Source organism: Neltuma alba, unplaced genomic scaffold (genome assembly GCF_004799145.2).
Source record: "Neltuma alba isolate B1F8T4 unplaced genomic scaffold, ASM479914v2 tig00012745_pilon, whole genome shotgun sequence".
In the NCBI taxonomy this organism is placed as follows: Eukaryota; Viridiplantae; Streptophyta; class Magnoliopsida; order Fabales; family Fabaceae; genus Neltuma; species Neltuma alba.
The window spans coordinates 71,679-89,250 of record NW_021637161.1 but is presented as its reverse complement, the minus strand read 5'-3'; the positions used below and the strand labels follow the sequence as shown (position 1 = coordinate 89,250).

The following is a 17,572-nucleotide window of genomic DNA, read 5'->3' as shown; positions in this document are numbered from 1 at the left end:
TGATGTTAAATTGATAATACGATCACAGTGGCAAATGCAAGATATAAGCCATCTTTATTGATAAAGGGAAGAGAGACAAGACTCTGTTCACAATACAGAACTACGTAAAATCACAAGAACGAATGATAATTATTGAACTCTTGGGCCTAGAGGAGATCAATACATTATGCACACAAGAACACTCATATCAATAGCAAGTGAATAACAGCATGTCAAAAATGGAATATACGAGGCTGAAAGAATCAGAATCAGTATGTTCTGAAAATGGATGCGTGAGCTGCGGCAAAACCAATCAACACGAGAGGAATAGATAACTTGATGGAATTGCCATGGGATGAGCCATTATCTGGTGAGGGCACATTATTAGATCCTGATCCTGAAATAGCATGAACAATCCAGAAAATGAGGCCTAAATATACTCACTGTATTATCTTCCATTGGGATGAATATTAATAATGAAAGTACCTGCGTTCGGAGACTCCGCAGCAGGTGAGCCGGCCGGCGAAGCAGCTGCAGTCCAACCCATCATTGTTCATATTAGCTTAAGGTTACGAATCAAAATAGGAAGCAGTGATTGAAGCGATGGCCGTATTGGATTCATGATTTATCTTATCTATCAACTATATCATCCAACGCAACTCATTCAAAATATGGGCTTAAGAGAGTTAAAATTTGATCAATCCATATATTTACCCTTGAGCTAATTGATAGTTGTTGGTATCCCCAGCGAGGGACTAGCATAATTGGAAGCAAAACTTGATGTTAATGTGAAGAAAAGGTCATACCTTTACACTGAGAGGTTGGTGGGGTCTGAACCTTGCAGGCAGAAGGCAAAGCCAGAGCCTGAGTTTGGTTGATGTTGATGCCCATGGAGGAGCCACCAGCGTTGAGGACTTGACACAAGCACTGTGGTTGTGATCGAACCACGCTGCTAAGCTGTGAGCAGCATGATGATGATGGGGTTGAAGAATTGCCTTGTATGTAACTGAGGCATGGCGCTAGACTCACCAACACGTTTGTGCAGCTCGATTGCGCAGAAACTCCTGCGCACAACATCGCCACCACCATCACCCCCACAACCACACCCATGCGAGCCATTTCTGCTACTTTCTGCAACTCTTAATCTGGATTGAGCTAATACTAATTAATTTAATGCTGTGGAAGAAGAGGACTGTGTTCGATTGGTTTAGCTTGGGAGGGTGAGAGAGGTTTATGTAGGAAAAGGAGGCAGAGAAAGCGACAATGAGAAAGAGGGCGGAGTTTAGTTATGTTGGTGAACTGCTTCTCCTACTTCTTCTAACAGCTACTGTTTTGGTATTCGGTGCGTGCGTTCAAACTCGGAGACTTTGACATTTTTTCCATACGACGTCGCTTCATTGCACCGGCTTTGCTTTTGCAGCTCATCAAACTTTTTCTTGTTGACTTGTCTCATAATTACGTGCTCTTTAAGCTCTTCTAAGCCAGCCTTTTTCTGGGAAACATAGCTCAGGAATAATAATAGCAGAATGGAATGAACCGCCGCTTGGTGTTTCTCTTCTCTGTTCTTCTAATTAACCGAATGAAAACGACTATAATGATTTTAATATTAATGGTTTTTTTTTTCCAGTTTTACATGTTTGTCAAACATCCAACTTCTTTACTGTTGAGATTGAAGCTTGGTTAACGGAATAACTATAAAAACTCTTATCAAATAGAGCACCTTTCCATGAGTTAGCCCCCGTTGGTAATTTTATTTATTTATTTTTGGAATGTGGGTTTATTTTTTGACATGCAAATTTTAAGTGTAGACTGGTCAATTTAAAAAATTGAACTACGTTTTTAAATCATACGCGTCAATCAAGAAGAAAAATAAGTTTCATGTTTAGACTTGAACTCAACTACCAACTAAAGCATAGAAGCTGTCTTTAATTTCCGAATCTGAAACCAGTGACCACGAAAGTCAAAATTTCTTTGGTGAAATGGACAACATGAGGTGACATGCAGCATGTCGTGCCGCGTGATTTAAGAAAGCATGAAAATGAGGTATCAAAATTTCAGAAAGTAAAGTTAGAAAAACTGTTCACGCTGAAAAGTTCGTTACAGTTGCCTAACTTGCACGATAATGGTTAGCATTTTTTTTGGAAGAAGACGTAGAATTGGTCAACAGAATTGAAAATATTTTTTTTATGTAAAAAAAAAAAAATCCAGGTCAATTGGGTCCCATGACTTACTAAGGTTATGATATGTTTTCAAACTCAAAAAATATTTATGGAGATACTTACAGATAGCTACGAAGAAGGTTTTTACATTGGCAATGAAATTCAAATTTATGACTTTATAAATTATGAGCCAACTTCTTACTAATTAGATTAATTTTTGTTAGTAACAGAATTGAAAGTAACTTCATTTGTTTATTTGTTTGATGCATTCAATCCGGCTAGAGTTTTTTTTTTTAAATACCAGAAATCCATTTAGAGTTGATTATGAGCAATTTACATGAAGTTCAAACCAAACCATATTTTTCATCAGTCGTGACATTTTATAACTTCTACAGATATATTTATATGAGTATTTTTATCAGAAAAATGGAACCATTGAGCTGGCTTGGGCTAATGTTGGGCTTGATTCAGCCCATGTATATCCTGCTAAATGCTAATGATCATGGGCTCTTCTGATGGGGTCTGTACCATAAGATTTTGGGTTGAAAAACTGTTTTTAATTTGGGCCCAAAGTGAGGTATAATACATTATAGTATTTGCATACAATGGAATTGGATTATAAAATCGCCAAGCCCGAAGGATGGGGGATTAAAGTTGGGAAGGTTTTTGAGCTACACTCAAAAAAATCAATAATAAAATAAATAAATCTATAGAAAATTTTAACATGCCTACTGGTAGGATGTTAAAATTAATACAAACAAGTTTTTAAAAGAATTCTCAGTTAGTTGATTTAATCTCCTTATAATATTTATCCACAAAATGTTGCTTTATTAACTTCAGCTATTATTACTAATTTGATTACTCGACGCAACCTCACTCGCAATAGAGATAGTTGGAGCTCTAGGTACCCTGTGTTTTTATTGATGAAAATTAGTCACAAATCTCACCTGCTCCATAATTTTCCGCATATAAATGCAATAAATGTTCGTTGAAATTATTTAGGTTTAACTTTCTTTGCTTTCTTTTGATAAAACGCAGCAAGTTAACAAGACAACAATTGCACCAATCTCGTGAATTGACTAGTTGATCAACTACTATGCTTTGATAACCACATAGTGACGCGAACATTCTCCATCAAGATTCAAGATTCAATTTCAGAGTGACCTAATTACAATTAATGTTAAATATTTAAGAAGGACTAGGTGAATGACTGATCCAACAGAAGATCAAACAAAGTTACCAATTAAAAATTTTGACACTCAAATTGAGGTTAAGGAGTTTCAGATGCCACTTGATCAACATAATATGTTGAGCTAAATTGGGCTATTTGAAGGTCACACAATTAATGCTCCCAACTCTTTCACATCTCACAGATTTAGTCATATCAGTTTAGTTCTTCAAATCCAACTCCTAAAAGCTTTTCTTTCTTTATCTCGTCTATAAATCCCCTTGCCTTCTCTAATCCAATCATCAAATTTCCAAAACCCCATTTTGACCTAAGGTTCTTAATCAAGCCCCACAAGCCAAAACTGAAAAGGGAATATCTAGAGATGAAGGGTTTAGTGATTCTGATATTAGCTATCAATATAGCCATGGCTGAACCATCCATTGCTCAGACGAAGATTCCACGTTGTGCTTCCTCAATGCTTACCAGTTTCACTCCTTGCATGAGTTTTATGATAAATAGCAATCCCAATGAATCCTTACCAACTAGCCAGTGTTGCGAAGCCTTCAGGTCACTTAAAGGTGGTGGCATGGACTGCTTTTGTCCTTTTCTCAATGGCACTGCTCACTTCATCTTTCCAATCAAAAGAATTTTGGCCACCTATCCCTCTCAAGTTTGTAGCATTTCTAATGGTCCTCTTTCTTCACTGCAAAAGTAAGCAAGCTTCTAAATCTTATAGTTTTGATTTTTTTTTTTTTGCCTTTGGAAATCTGTTTATTTATGTTCATTAATAATGCTAACATGCCCCTTCCCTTGGTGAACTCAATAAATTCATTTGTCTTGTAAAGCCAGGATATTTATGTTAAGACTAGGAGACTCAGAGAAATTACTACCATCAAGTTTTTGAGATATTGACATCATTAGAATTTGAACTTGTGACATATCATATGATTACTTCTTGATATTAAAGAACAACAGATGATTTTTGTGAGGCATGAATGTATCAGATTTGAATAGTAAGCTTATCTGAAATTTGACACCGACATCATATTCTACTTTCTAGCAGCTTCTCCCTGTTATCCCTTCAACAATCGCATCCTTTTCTGAGGCCCCTTTATCTGATGCAGCTCCACTTGTGAAGCCACCTTCTTTTCCATCACTCGTTTCTAATACTCCATCTTCTACAATGGCTTCAGCAGGCCATTCTCCACTCACTCCATCATCTTCCATGCCATCTTACACTCTCTTTCCTTTTCTTCTGATTGCTTCTGGACTTGTTCTAAAGTACTGGTTTTGTTTGCATGTGTTCTAATATGCGTCTGTGTTTGTGCGCACTCTTGCACTTGGAAATTTTATCATATTACTTCATGTCCACATCGGGAAGTATTCCTCATATATTGTGATGCATACCAGTGAATTGGAATAACATGAGGCTTTATTTAGTTCCCAGATATTCAAATCACAAAAGCAGGTTATTTTTAATAGTTGAAGCTAGATTATTTTGAACTAATAAATCTAGAATTCATTGAGCTTTTATCACAAAGTTCAATTATGTTTGGAATGAATATCTCGTTTGAAATTGATAGATCGAATCACATTTTAATGAGATAAAATTTTACTATTTTAGGTTCATAATAATTTCCGTTTCAGATGTTACATAAAAAGAGCAATAAAGTATTTGGAAGAAAAGAGAATTGACTATCGAACAATCAATTCGTTTAGAATCCTCAATTTTGTTCCAGGACTCCACAATCAGTTGTAGAAGAAAAGGAAATCACCCTTAACAGTTGGAGATGTTGAAAAATTTACTCTGAATAATGAATTAATATCATTTATTCGCCACTGAAGCAAGACAACTGCTCATCCCCAAACAGCCAGTGCGCGCACACATTCTTGCAGTGCGGCTCAACCCAGATATGGGGAAAAAGTGTGCATATAAAGCGTCCCCCCCAAAAAAAACCCAAAAAAAAAAGACAGCCATTGGAAAGTATTACATACGGCCATTAATATGAGAACTAAGATTAGATTTGATACTAAATATAAAATCTCAATTTATTTTGTTTCTCATTTTTTTTCAAAACATTTTTATTGATTGTAAAGAATTCTCACTGAAAAATAGTTCCAAATAAATGATAGTTTGGATAAATTAACACATATTTGTAATAAATTACCAATTTAATTTTTTTTTATTCCTAATTATTCAGCTCTTGTAATTAATTATGAAATGTCTGAAGGGCAGTTCTATGACTCGAATCCTTCCTTCGAAGCCGGAAGTCATAGCCAGCCAGTCCATCCCCCCAATGTCAACACAAGCAGCGACATCGCTTCTTCCATGTCTGTTAGACCGTTACCATGGCCATGTCAGCCCTAGCTCACTTGCATGATTATTTTTGCAATATTTATTCTTAATATTTTTCGCCCTGACAATCAGTCTTTGGTTTTTTTTTTTTTTGGCCTGACAAATAGTCTGCTTCAATGGAGAATAACACGCATGCCAAAGCACAAAATTAGACAGGAAAATTGCAAGATGAAGAGGTGTTCATTCGATGCAATCTAATACAAGTGTCAAATCGTGTGAAAGCCTCACAAAAAGCCGAAAAGCGCGTAAGTTAGTAAACCTGAACGAATATACCGATTCCCACTCTAAGCACTAGACAGATAGACTACTTCCAACCATCAGACCATTCAGCTTCATCAGTGCCAGCTGGTTTAGGCAACTCGGAATCAGATTGTGGTGAATCTTGACCCCACGGCACATCTTCAGAGGGCAATGAGTTTTCTTGAAAATTTTTGAAGCCAGAGTCCTCCTGAACCTCCAGTCTTTCAGGAAGAGAACAACCAAGATAAGATGAATTGTCCACACAATGCCACAAGAGTTTGTGCCAATAGTAGTCCTGTCATATGACAAGCAAAAATAATTTATCAAAATCATGCTTGGCCATGTCACTACCAGAGAAATGATTTTAAGCAGCAGAAATGTCTCTCGCTAACATGCCTTCCTTTCTGGTGGCGTCCTGATCAATGGTGGTGTGTCAAGCAGATATGAGAACACACCAATAAAATAAGATACTTGATTTGGATGTAATCCAACATTGCAACAGCTATATAAGGTCAAGTTTCCACATTTGTGACATAAAGTTGATCATAAAATGGTTAAATTCTCTCTTTTTTTTTTTTAAAGGTCAATTCAGTTAGTTAATCATGACTTGTTAGTGAAAAAGCAATACTAGAGACTATCAGCGGATGCTTATTTATAATCAGCACAGCATAAAATTGATCATAAAATAATTAAATCATTTCCCTGATCATAAATTGTTAGAGAAAAGGAAATACCCGAGAGATTATGTGAGGGTTCCCAATAATAATCAGCAGTGATATGGCACGAGTTATAGCAACGTTAAATCTTCTATGATTGCTCAGGAAACCTAAACAGTGCACTCTGTCGAAGTCATTATGTTTGATTGTTGAGCGAACAGTTGATATTATAATAACTCGTCTCTCCTGTCCCTGAAACTGCTCAACACTTCCAACTTTGATCTCCGGCAAATCTATACTTTCAAGTGTCTGCTTTATCTTAAGTACTTGCTGCCTATATGGTGTTATAATCCCAATGTCTTCTTCCTTCATATTTCCACCGGCTGTGAGCCTCTTGACTAGTTCTATGACCTTACTCACTTCAACTCGGTTGAACCATGATGGATTACACCCTTCTCTCTCATCACATCCTTGGATGCCGAAGAAGAGAACAGGGAACTCCTTATTTGGGAGGAAGTCCTCATTCAGCAACAAAGAACTAGTATCATCCCTACATGCAATCAATTCTCCTTCATAAAACATTCTGGAAGGGAGATGTAATATTTGTGGGTGACATCTATAGTTTCTAATCAATCTGGTTAAATAATTATCATCTCCATAGGAATATAATTCACATTCAAACAGTCTTTCCAAGTATGATTTTCCCAATCCATTGGTTTCTGCTTCCTTGGAGTATATTACTGGACCCAACTGCATTGGGTCTCCAGCGAGAACAACAACAGTCTCCCTTTTGCAGAGATGAGATATAGGGATCATGGTTTCTGGTTCTGAAGCTTGGCCAGCCTCATCCAAGAAAATGTGTGAAAAGTGACCTCGAATGACATCTTCAGCATAAAGAAGACAGGCACTCATATAAGTTGATACTATGATCTTAAATTGCATGAGAGCACTGACTGGAGGACATTTGAACACAGACTCATCAAAGCAGCAGAACCGGATAAGCTCAGGTTTGATATCATCATAAGCCCTCGTAGATGCATTAAGCCTAAATATTTCCTCATCTCGAAATTTTACAGCCTTTTGACCAAGGAGTTTCTCGAGTAGGTAGTCCGCAGCACTATTTGACGGTGCACAGATGAGAATACGAGCTTTCCTATGATTTTTGTAGAGCTGGAGGACCGCTTCGACTACTGTACTAGTCTTTCCTGTACCTGGAGGACCATGAATCAGATAAGGAGGTGCACCTTTGCATCGAAGAATCTTCTTGATAGCAAGCATCTGCTCCTCATTAATATTACCAGAAATAGGCACCAAATGAGAGGTTTCAATGCGCCTCCTTCTAGATGTCTCATGCGGAAATAGGAATTCACTTCCCAGGTTTTCTGCAGCCTCAATTGCCTGATATAACCGTCTCATATTGAGCCTATTATACGTGAAGTGAACGTTGTAGAGATCTTCTTCTTTGTGGACTGAATGAAAATGAGGGTGAAACTTCAAATGTACTTCATCAGCCTCAACACGGTGGACAAAACCCTGCAAAAGTCCACTTCAATTGAGCATCATAGGCTGAAAATCCTTGGCATAAATAATACAGGCATATTTGCAAGTAATAAATGATGCAGTGCAAAATAATTCATTCATGTATGCTGTTTCTTTGCAATAAATTTATTATCACTTTCTTAGGAATTATTTTTAGAGATATTGGTGTGGAACAGTAGAGGGAAGGGGGGGTTAAGGAGGGAGAATTTGGGAAGAAAGAGGGAGAAAATAAAGATGAATTGAAGGAGAAATGAAAGGGATAAAGTGAATGCAATTCTCAACATCATTCAATTCATGAAAAAGGTCTACAAGTGAGTAATCCTAGGTCTAGTAATAGAACCCTAGTCCTAGTCCCAGATAAATTCTCTGATCCTAAAAGATAAGATAAAAGAATATGTCCTACTAAATCCTAATTAATCCTTATTCAAATTCAAATTCAAATTCAAAATAAATCTAAAAATACTCTAGATATCCTTACTTAAATAAGATAATTTAATAATTTTGGAATGAAAAATCTTGATTATGATTCCTATTAGATCATACATCTTTATTTTAGGTAGTTTTAAGATAACTGAGGTAGAAGTAAAACCCTAAGAGAACTACATGGTTTAGGAAAGTCCAAGAAGATTGATTACTAGAAAATCAAAATGTATTATGCCTATAAGGTACTAAACACAGTTTTTATGTCTGGCCCCAAAAAAAAAAAAATTATGTAAGTTCAGCCTGGGAGGTTGTCAATTAAAAACAAAACATTCAATATTAAATTAAAACTCTGCCAGCGCTTTTGACAGGAGAATTAAAAAGCAATTCATTAGTAAAAGTTGGAGAAGGAAAATGAAAGTGGAGTGTCGTAGAAAAGTTCAAGGGATTGAATTGATAAATGAATGTTATAGAGTAAATGAAGACCCCATGAAAAGTATATAGCATTATAACTGTCGCACAGATTTAATTGGAAAGTGGATAATTGCATGAAAGATATCATTTCTTGTTGTAACAGACTTCTGTTATATTGATATATATATTCATCTCAACTTTTAATTGTATCTAAAGGCAAAATTGTATGCACTTTGGAGAAGCCAAATCAATCTATAGTTACCCCTCAATTATATCTATCAATCCAAATATTATCTAACATTATCAGCATAAATACCTAAAGTGATGTGAGGCAGTTTTCTGCGTTCCAGGGTCATTATATTGATACATCAAAGACACGGGGGCCTCCACCTTTTTTATTAAATACAGATAGAAAACCATTGATATCATTTGCAACAGCAAATTAGACAATGTGTAACTAACTAGGAGCCTGTAATGTTAGCATATGATGAATAGCTCATAAAACCACATTCTGGTAACTAGCATGAAACAGCACTTCCAGGCTTTAAATTAAAATTAAGCGAACACAGGACATGCCATATCTGTCACTAAGAACAAACCTGGTAAGCAGGCGTGTTATCATTATCATGTTCAGAGGCTAGCTTGGCAAAAATAAAGTCCCCATGAACCAGTGACGGTCTTCTCTCAGCAAGCCCTGGAACCTCCAAAGACAAGAATTGATACGTCCTTTTCCTCATAGTTACGCATTCCATATCATAGGTCCTCATGTCTTCCTAAAAGCATAAGTCACTAGTCAAGCAAATAATAGAAACAAAGATCAGATTATTTTCTTTTCTTCTCTTTTCCTTTTTTTGGGGTTAAAGTACATTTTTGCCCTTGAACTATTCTCACAAAAGCACTGGGTATCCTAAACTATTAAGTGGTGCAATATTACCCTCAAATTCATAAAAAAGTTGCAATGTCATCCCCACCCTAAAAAGGAAGGAAGGCGGCAAACAACTAACATCTAGGTGGCATAGGCGTGCAGCAACAGAAATCCAAGAAAACAAATGCCGCTAGTTGGATCGAGCAAGACAATGGGGACAATTTTGCTTCAAAGTTGAGAGGCCCACCACCAAGTTTCATTCTAAAGCCTCTCCTATCCAACAGTATAACCCCAGAAATAAAATCCAATGGCCAAAGAAACAAAACCCCAAAAACTCGGAACTGAGAACTCCATTTTAAAAAATTAGGAAAGAACATGAAATAAGCTGAAAGTTTTGCCATTGATGCCGGACCAATCCAAAAATCACCAGAGGGATGGGTATTGCCCTTTTCAAGTGACAAATTGGTTTTGCATTGTACAGGTAGGTAAAAAAGCTGACAATAAAGAAGGATATCAAAGAAGAAGAGTAAAAGAGATTTAAAAATAAAAAAAGATGGTTGCACAGTTTGCCGCCTAGATGCTACTGTTTGCTACTTGGATATGTGTGAGGGCCCCATACCATCCAGTTAATGAACATTTGCTCCCTTAACGACAGAGGCAACATTGCAATGTTTTTTTTTTCCTTTAGTTTGAAGGTAATACTACTTGATAGTTTATGGTATCTCGTGCTCCTACAAGAATAGTTTAACAGTGAAAATGCCCTTTAACCCATTTTTTTGGTCATAAAAACAGCTATTAGAATTTTTGTAAGCAGATAAGATTACCTCCAACTGTAGCTCTTCCATCATAACTAATGTTTTGAAATAAGAAGCATAGTTCTTCCTTGTAAGACCTCTTTCAATAGCATCAGGGATCTGATTGCCCTCTAGTGTTTCTCTTATTTCCTTGGGAATGTCATATGTTGGAAGCTTGTTCTTATACTCACGATTTCCCTTCCTCCTAGGGCGTGACCCAGAAACATAAGTATTTACAACGAATTTCTCTTTCTTTCTTCCTTTTGAATAAGGCTTTCTGGAAGCCAAAGACTGGGAGATTTTATCTTCAGCTAAGAGAAAAACCGTCCTTTCTATTCTCGCATCCCCTGCGTCAACATATACAATTGTGGTGTGCAATCCCAGTTCCTTTGTTTTGCAAGACAACCACACTTTCAAAATCTCACCAGGTTGAAGCATCCTGTCCTCCAAGGAGAAAGACTCAAGAAAACCTTGAATAATATCCGCATTTGAATTTGCTGATGGAGGTTCCATCAGAGAAAGTGTGAAACAGTCCTCTGGACTTGAAGCAAAAATATGAACACTCCACAGTTCCACTGGTTCATTTGTGGTGTTCTTGATCGTTATTACATCCACAGCAGTATGGCCAACACATATGGATTGCGGTTTCTCATTCACTAACGGGAATGGGACAGATATGACAATAGGATCCTCTTCGTTTGGAGCATAACTATAGACAGATTTCTCTTCCTCAAAATCTAGAAACCCTATATCTGCCTTGCTTCCTATAACCGAGCGTTCTTCATCTGAAGTACTCATTTAAATCTGCTGTATACTTTCACCCAAAAAAATCTGCTGGACACAACTTCAGTTTAGTTCTGCATAAAAATATATAAGAAATAAGAAATTGTAGAGTAAGCTTTACAACAAAGGATAAAACACGGAAGGTAGGGAGGGAGAGTAGCTAAAAGTCCACAACGCTATACACTACTAAAAACAAGGCATCAATCAATGAAGAAAAGCTTCACTGAAGAAAACAAATGCAAAGCAATAAATAAAATTGATTAGAGAAATACTTAACATCACAGAGCCACGAACATTTCAACCACCTCCGATCCTTTCCAAAACTTGATTAACCAAACACATATCAATGTGAGAAACCCCAAAAGGTTGGCGTAAAACGGGGGAAAATAGAAGAAATAAAGAAACCCCAGAAGCCCTGGGAAGGGTTAGAGGGATGAGAAAGATGAGAGTGGAAAGAAATTTATACGCTAAAGTGGTTTTATCCATCTCAGGAAGCCGAGGAGATAAAATTTGACGTATGAATTTTTTTTTTTTAATTCCTGAATTACACAGTTATCCTCAATAAACATATGCAGGTAAAAACGAAAGAATGTGCACTACGAAGGACTTCTACGGTATCATAACAACGAACCTACACGGCACAAATGAAGAAATGACTGTCTGTGTAACGATGATGAGAAGCTCCTAACGACAGAGGTAAACGGAACCCGTCTTCAATCGAAGCCCAAGCATCCTAGGCAAAATAACCCACTGAAAATGAAGTGCCTGGAAAACAAAGAGCGGAGTTAACTGATGAAAAAATTAACATTATATTTTTGTGATCGAACTACTTTTATCGTTCGATTCCTTCTTCTCATTGAGCAAATGCATCAAACACTCTTTAGTTCCCCCGAGAGGTAAATAATCCTTCACAAAAATGAATTTCATATAAACGAAAGCAGGAGATACAACCTTATCGCTCAAGTCTTCGCCGCAGTAATTCGTCAATTTCTTCTCTATAGCACGCTCGCATTCTCATTCTCCTACTTCGGTCTGAAGAGCCATGAGGGTCGGAGTTCTTCAAGGCCGAAGAGGCATGACACTGTAGGATACTAGGATCATCAGTATATAAAGGAACGCATCGGCTAAGATAGTCATTTGCAAACTCTCCAAGGGCATAATGGTCTGCACGGTTGAAGGCGAGTGGCTGCGTACGAGCTAAGGAGTAATAACAGAGCTGTTTAAGATAACTTACAAATAACTTTATCAATAATAAAATAAATGTATAAAAAATTTTTTGTCTTGACTCATGTAAAATTGTTTATAAGTGATTTTTAACGCTCATACCAAACAGGCCATAAGCATAGTTTGCATCTACTTACTATTATCATGAACATACTACCTCAAATCCAAATTATAAGAGCTAGTTGGCTAATTTGAAAAGATTAAAAAAATAAATTAAGTTAGTTATTTGTAATAAATAAGTGTTGTCTTTCCTAAAATATCCTTGATAATCAAGTGTGATGACTAAAATTATTATTATTAGAAGGACTACATTGGGAAAAAATACATAAATATGAGAGTCAAAATGGACTGGGATCTTATATTTAGAACCAAAATAAAAGTCAAACAGGTCTTATATTAAAGACCAGAGATAATATTTTACGTGATACAAAACTCATTTCATATATTTACTTTATATTTTATAAATTATGATTAAAAAATTGTTTATCAGCCATTTCAAACAACCTCATCACTGCTCTCCATTCTGTCCCCACTACAATTAACTTTAAAAAAATATATTGGACTCTCATGAGCCGTGACATATGAATAATTATAAAGAATATTTAAAATATATTAATTTTAATTTAATATATCCAATTCTCACCCTAGGACAATTTACGCTTATACTACCTCCGGTCCTAATTATAAGACCCAATTGACTAATTTGAGAAGATTAAAGAAGTAAGTTGAGTTAGTTATTTGTCCTAAATAGGTGTTGTTTTTCCTAAAATATCCTTGCTAATCAAGTATATTGACTAAAACTATCATTGTTAGAAGGGTTACTTTAGAAAAAAATGTGTAATTATGATAGATAAAATGAATTGGAATCTTATATTTAGAATCAAAATAAAAATCAAATAGGGTCTTATATTATGTGCTACGGATATTTTATGCAAATCAAGCAGTACTACGATAGTTTTGGAATCAATTCTTTCACATGGACCAAACCAAATTGAGCCGTACAGAAAATCGATCAGCTGCATTTCTATCGGATTTGGTTCAACTGTTTTTCTTGGATTTTGAACTCCCCTTTCATCTTAATATTTTAATGCAAAGTTATTTTAGTACCGGATAATCTATTCTGCTTAGACTATTCTCTAATCTATTTACATAACCTCAAATGATTGTTATTTCAAAACCACCAAGAAATTAATATTGCGAACCTCCTGATTAATCAATTTAAGCATTTTCAAAGGCGAATTTCCTTACAATTTACTGCATGTTTGGATTCTATTTTTGTAAACTTAAAGGACTTTAAGAAAACAGACTTTTATCCTAATTAACGACGATATTTGAGTCTCGTCATAATACAAAATACACATTTTTATGAGCATACCAAGCATACTTTCAAAAGCCTACTTCTCCCACTTTCTTCAAGAACTCATCCAATATCAAACGGGACATACCAACCCCAATTCATCTAAATTTCTCAATGCAAATGAAATTGATGCACTCATCAAGTCGTAAATCGTCCTGGTTAGACGTGAATTAACAAAAGATCCACCTTTTAGGTATTCAAAGGCCGAGATTTGTCAGGATACCACAAACACATTACAACTTAAGTGGGCAGAAGAAAGTGCAAGGGGCCCCCACAAAAAAAAAAACCTACTGATCAGTGAACAGAAGCTGGAGGGGCTTGTGTGTCCTCCACTGATTGTCGCCATGCATACTCTCTTGCTCCATCCTTGTCAACGATCTTTATGACAAAGTTAGGAGGAGCCACAACCAGTCTGGATCTGATTTCCATAATGCATTTATCAACCAAATCAATTGCTTCTTCCACTGACATCCCACTATGGAAGTGTCTGTCCATCATTGATAGCGAAAAATATGAGCCATAACCAAAGGCTCCCTTCTCAACCTTGTGGAGTGAAGCAATGTAATCAATATAGTAGAGGGATGGGCCTGTTTCTTTGTCATAACCAGCCAGAAGGATGTTCACAAAGTATGGGTTCTGAAGAAAATCAAAGTCTCACAGAAATCAATTTATCGTCCAGTGTACATGTTAATGAATTATATACAACATACACGCAAGCATATGAACACCAATTAGATACATGCATTAAAGGTAATCTTTTTTCGCCCAAAAAGTAATAAAAGCGATCTTTTAGATGTTACAGGTTGGTTGGTGTTTTTGTTTTGTTCTGTTCTTGTTTTCGGCCTACTCAAATGCGATAAAACTTTATTATGGCCGTAAAATGCTACAAAATTGAGTCTCCAAATCAAATATTCAACGACCTCCATAAAGAGGCTGGTACAGGACTTAGGGAAGCAGGAGGAGGGAAGTTGACCTCCGTAAACAACATTTTTTTGGCAGCACGAAAATGTTCAAAGACCTTTAATCAAGACTTGTAAAACAAGTAGAGATGAGTAGGTCTCCAAGGAAGCATCAAACTTCAGTCCATATCTCGTTTCAACCCAGAAATACAAATACAAATGCATGCAAAAGGATTCAGACATAGAAGTGAGTGCCCATGGGCATGCGTTACTTTGTTTCGAGTGGCAAATCTATAAAAGTACCTGCTGAAGCTATGTAAATCCAACAGTTTAACTAAGCATAGCATAGAGCTAATGATTTGTTATAAGCAACAGAGAAGCACAGAATAAAGCAGGATAGAGTTCTGGCATTTATAGGCAAAGGTTATAAGTATTTTACAAGATTGACAGGGCTTTGTAAATTTGAGAAAGAAGGGGGGGTATGCAGACTCATAGATTATGGTTACTTGTGGGTATAATGTACTGGCATAATATTTATAAGTTAAAACTGGGAAGCCATTCATGAAAACATTTATTGGACAAGAATGAGGGTTATTGGCAACTAGAAGCATTCTTCATGAATCATATTCATAACTTGTCAACATTAAATAACAAGATAATTGAAGTACTTGCATGCCAAATAAGGAGCTATTCACAATTGTTCATAAGAGGAGAAATCTCTTGCATATTTAAAGAGGCTAAACATATTCCAAAAGTCAATATATCATAACAGCTCGGAGTGGTAACTAGTAACACTAGACAATGGCTTTGAGTATCTTATTGCACAAACTCTTGTTTTTCAACACTTTTCAACAATAAGTGAACTAAATATGCATAAAATTACAACTAGCTAAAGACAATTTCCCTAATGAATTCCCAGGCAAGCAAGAATGAAAATAGCTCTTTAAGCAAGTGAAGACATTTTGTACAAGGAAGTTGGGTAAAACATTAGAGAAAAGAATATAAGCAATGCTTAAAGTGGCTATGATTCTATGATTCTTTCAGATCCTAAAAGAATATTGGAGAAAAGAATATTACTTTCATTAACAGAAGGTTTTCAGGCTAGAGGACAACATAAGCCTAGCAGCAGCTAACAACAGCAAGTAACATTTGAGTTATGCAAGTCCTCCTTTACTATTCTTTCTAGTTGAATCAGAATATATTATTTCATAAAAAGATTTATGCAAGAAAATCAGGAACTCACACCAGAGTACATGCTGAGACCGTAAAAGGCAAGTTATATAATTATCCATGACTGTATAGCATCAGCCATCTGCTACGTAGGGCCAACTAAGCAAAATGTTTTGTGGATTTGTCAGAACAAATATTCATCAACTACATCCAGAAGTGCAATTCCCATCGGAGATACATAGCATGTAGATACTAGGTAATGGTAAGTGTCATGCTAATCCGACCACCTCTTATAAGCGCCGATACAAAGCACTATAATTAGATACATTTTCTCATATTCCATTGAGCTGTTAAAATCATATAATGCTATTGATATTGTCCACTTTTGATTGAGAAATGAAAGTGAGAATATAAGCCACTGCGTATAAGTTCTTTCGGAATATAAACATCCAGTCCAACTGTCCAAGGTATGCTTCTTGAGAAGAAACCTTACTTCTCAACACCAAGTGCTCCAAAATTTTGAAAACTAAAATACACAAACAGAGGGGCTTAAAGGCTCAAGTTTAAACCCCAAATCCTAACTTTTATCCCGTCAACCGAGTGCAATGCCCAACTAGCTAGAAAGAGGGAAAGGGAACGAATATATATATACCTTGCGCAAAGCAGTGGCGAGCTCACCACGAGTGAAATTAGCAGCAGCAGAAGTGGTCAAAGGGATCCCATTACGGAACTGATAGAGCGCCACATTCTTCTGTATGTACTCCGTGAACTGAACCCTACATCACAACGAATCGTAATTCACTCAACGCCAATATCCCAACAAAAAAGAAAGGAACTGAGAAAGACAGGAGTAAAGGTGGGACCTGTCTCCCGGCTCACCACTAGCGGCAATGAGCTTGTGAGAATCGAGGACCATGATCTTGTCCTCATTAGACTTGTGTACAAGGATGCTGTGCACTGCCGAGGTATCGGCCGCCACAACCACGAAGTCGTTGCCGACAAGACCAAAAACGCATTCCATCTCCGCGATCTGCTTCTTCGCGCTTTGGGTTTGTTTTGTTCTGTTATACTAGTATTTGCCTATTTGGCTCCCGCGGTCCCGCCCTTCGTCGGCCTCGCCCCGTGAATGAAATAGTACAGGTATAAGCCTTCGTGAGGAACCAGTTGGCGTTTTTCATGGGGCGGGTTAATGGGCGGGTTGGAGGTTCGGGTTCTCATTCGCTTGGTGATCAACGGGTCACCACAGGAAAATGGATCTCGCCCGCGGCACTCTTTAGCTTATCTTACGCTTAATTTAAATTTTTGCAAAAATATAAAAATATCATGACTGTTGTTTTAAATCTAGATAAAAAATTTATTTTGATTCTAAATATATAAAATATTAATTCATCTTCCCTTTTAAATTTATACTTCATTCGATTCAAAATATAAGCTAAACTTTATCTATTTATGTTTATTAAGAAATTAGTTAAAATCAGTTTAAAACAATAAATATGCGAGGCATGTATTTTTCTTTCCAATTATGCCCTTATTAATGAAGAAAATAAAT

General features: G+C 36.5%; 3 protein-coding genes across 9 annotated transcripts; all 3 read right to left on the bottom strand.

Annotated features, from left to right (window-relative positions):
- Window positions 1–28: 28 nt before the first annotated feature.
- LOC114730617 (non-specific lipid-transfer protein-like protein At2g13820) lies at window positions 29–1,229 on the bottom strand. Its single transcript, XM_028917730.1, has 3 exons — window positions 786–1,229; window positions 466–510; window positions 29–376 (listed from the first exon to the last, which is right to left on the bottom strand). The coding sequence occupies exons 1-3, from the start codon at window positions 1,096–1,098 to the stop codon at window positions 249–251; spliced, it is 486 nt and encodes a 161-aa protein (XP_028773563.1). The 5' UTR covers window positions 1,099–1,229; the 3' UTR covers window positions 29–248.
- A 4,581-nt stretch (window positions 1,230–5,810) lies between these two features.
- Window positions 5,811–12,430, bottom strand: LOC114730611 (probable RNA helicase SDE3). 6 transcript variants are annotated; one of them, XM_028917717.1, is made up of 6 exons: window positions 12,325–12,430; window positions 12,005–12,138; window positions 10,621–11,447; window positions 9,531–9,704; window positions 6,637–8,091; window positions 5,811–6,197 (listed from the first exon to the last, which is right to left on the bottom strand). In XM_028917717.1, the coding sequence occupies exons 3-6, from the start codon at window positions 11,386–11,388 to the stop codon at window positions 5,967–5,969; spliced, it is 2,628 nt and encodes an 875-aa protein (XP_028773550.1). In that variant the 5' UTR covers window positions 11,389–11,447; window positions 12,005–12,138; window positions 12,325–12,430; the 3' UTR covers window positions 5,811–5,966. The 6 variants fall into 6 exon arrangements, with proteins under 6 accessions (XP_028773550.1, XP_028773552.1, XP_028773551.1 ...); XM_028917719.1 differs by having other exon boundaries at window positions 12,009–12,138; XM_028917718.1 differs by having other exon boundaries at window positions 12,005–12,106.
- On the bottom strand, window positions 8,784–17,063 carry LOC114730616 (proteasome subunit beta type-2-A). Of its 2 annotated transcripts, XM_028917729.1 has the most exons (4): window positions 16,887–17,063; window positions 16,676–16,799; window positions 14,234–14,590; window positions 8,784–8,806 (listed from the first exon to the last, which is right to left on the bottom strand). In XM_028917729.1, exons 1-3 carry the CDS (start codon window positions 17,042–17,044, stop codon window positions 14,249–14,251), a joined length of 624 nt encoding a protein of 207 aa, XP_028773562.1. In that variant the 5' UTR covers window positions 17,045–17,063; the 3' UTR covers window positions 8,784–8,806; window positions 14,234–14,248. The 2 variants fall into 2 exon arrangements, with proteins under 2 accessions (XP_028773562.1, XP_028773561.1); XM_028917728.1 differs by lacking the exon at window positions 8,784–8,806 and having other exon boundaries at window positions 13,982–14,590.
- Between the last annotated feature and the right edge of the window lie 509 nt (window positions 17,064–17,572).

What these genes read in the sequence shown, in the direction of transcription:
- LOC114730617 (XM_028917730.1), bottom strand. Translation starts at nt 1,098, where the DNA reads ATGGCTCGCATGGGTGTGGTTGTGGGGGTGATGGTGGTGGCGATGTTG. An exon ending in ACCAACCTCTCAGTGTAAAG is followed by an intron (nt 511 to 785) that starts GTATGACCTTTT and finishes GTTGGACTGCAG; the next exon opens with CTGCTTCGCCGGCCGGCTCA. An exon ending in TGCGGAGTCTCCGAACGCAG is followed by an intron (nt 377 to 465) that starts GTACTTTCATTA and finishes ATGCTATTTCAG; the next exon opens with GATCAGGATCTAATAATGTG.
- LOC114730611 (XM_028917717.1), bottom strand. Translation starts at nt 11,388, where the DNA reads ATGAGTACTTCAGATGAAGAACGCTCGGTTATAGGAAGCAAGGCAGAT. An exon ending in ATAACACGCCTGCTTACCAG is followed by an intron (nt 8,092 to 9,530) that starts GTTTGTTCTTAG and finishes GGACTTTTGCAG; the next exon opens with GGTTTTGTCCACCGTGTTGA. An exon ending in ACCCTCACATAATCTCTCGG is followed by an intron (nt 6,198 to 6,636) that starts GTATTTCCTTTT and finishes GTCATATGACAG; the next exon opens with GACTACTATTGGCACAAACT.
- LOC114730616 (XM_028917729.1), bottom strand. Translation starts at nt 17,044, where the DNA reads ATGGAATGCGTTTTTGGTCTTGTCGGCAACGACTTCGTGGTTGTGGCG. An exon ending in AGTGGTGAGCCGGGAGACAG is followed by an intron (nt 16,800 to 16,886) that starts GTCCCACCTTTA and finishes GTTGTGATGTAG; the next exon opens with GGTTCAGTTCACGGAGTACA. An exon ending in TCGCCACTGCTTTGCGCAAG is followed by an intron (nt 14,591 to 16,675) that starts GTATATATATAT and finishes GATTTTCTTCAG; the next exon opens with AACCCATACTTTGTGAACAT.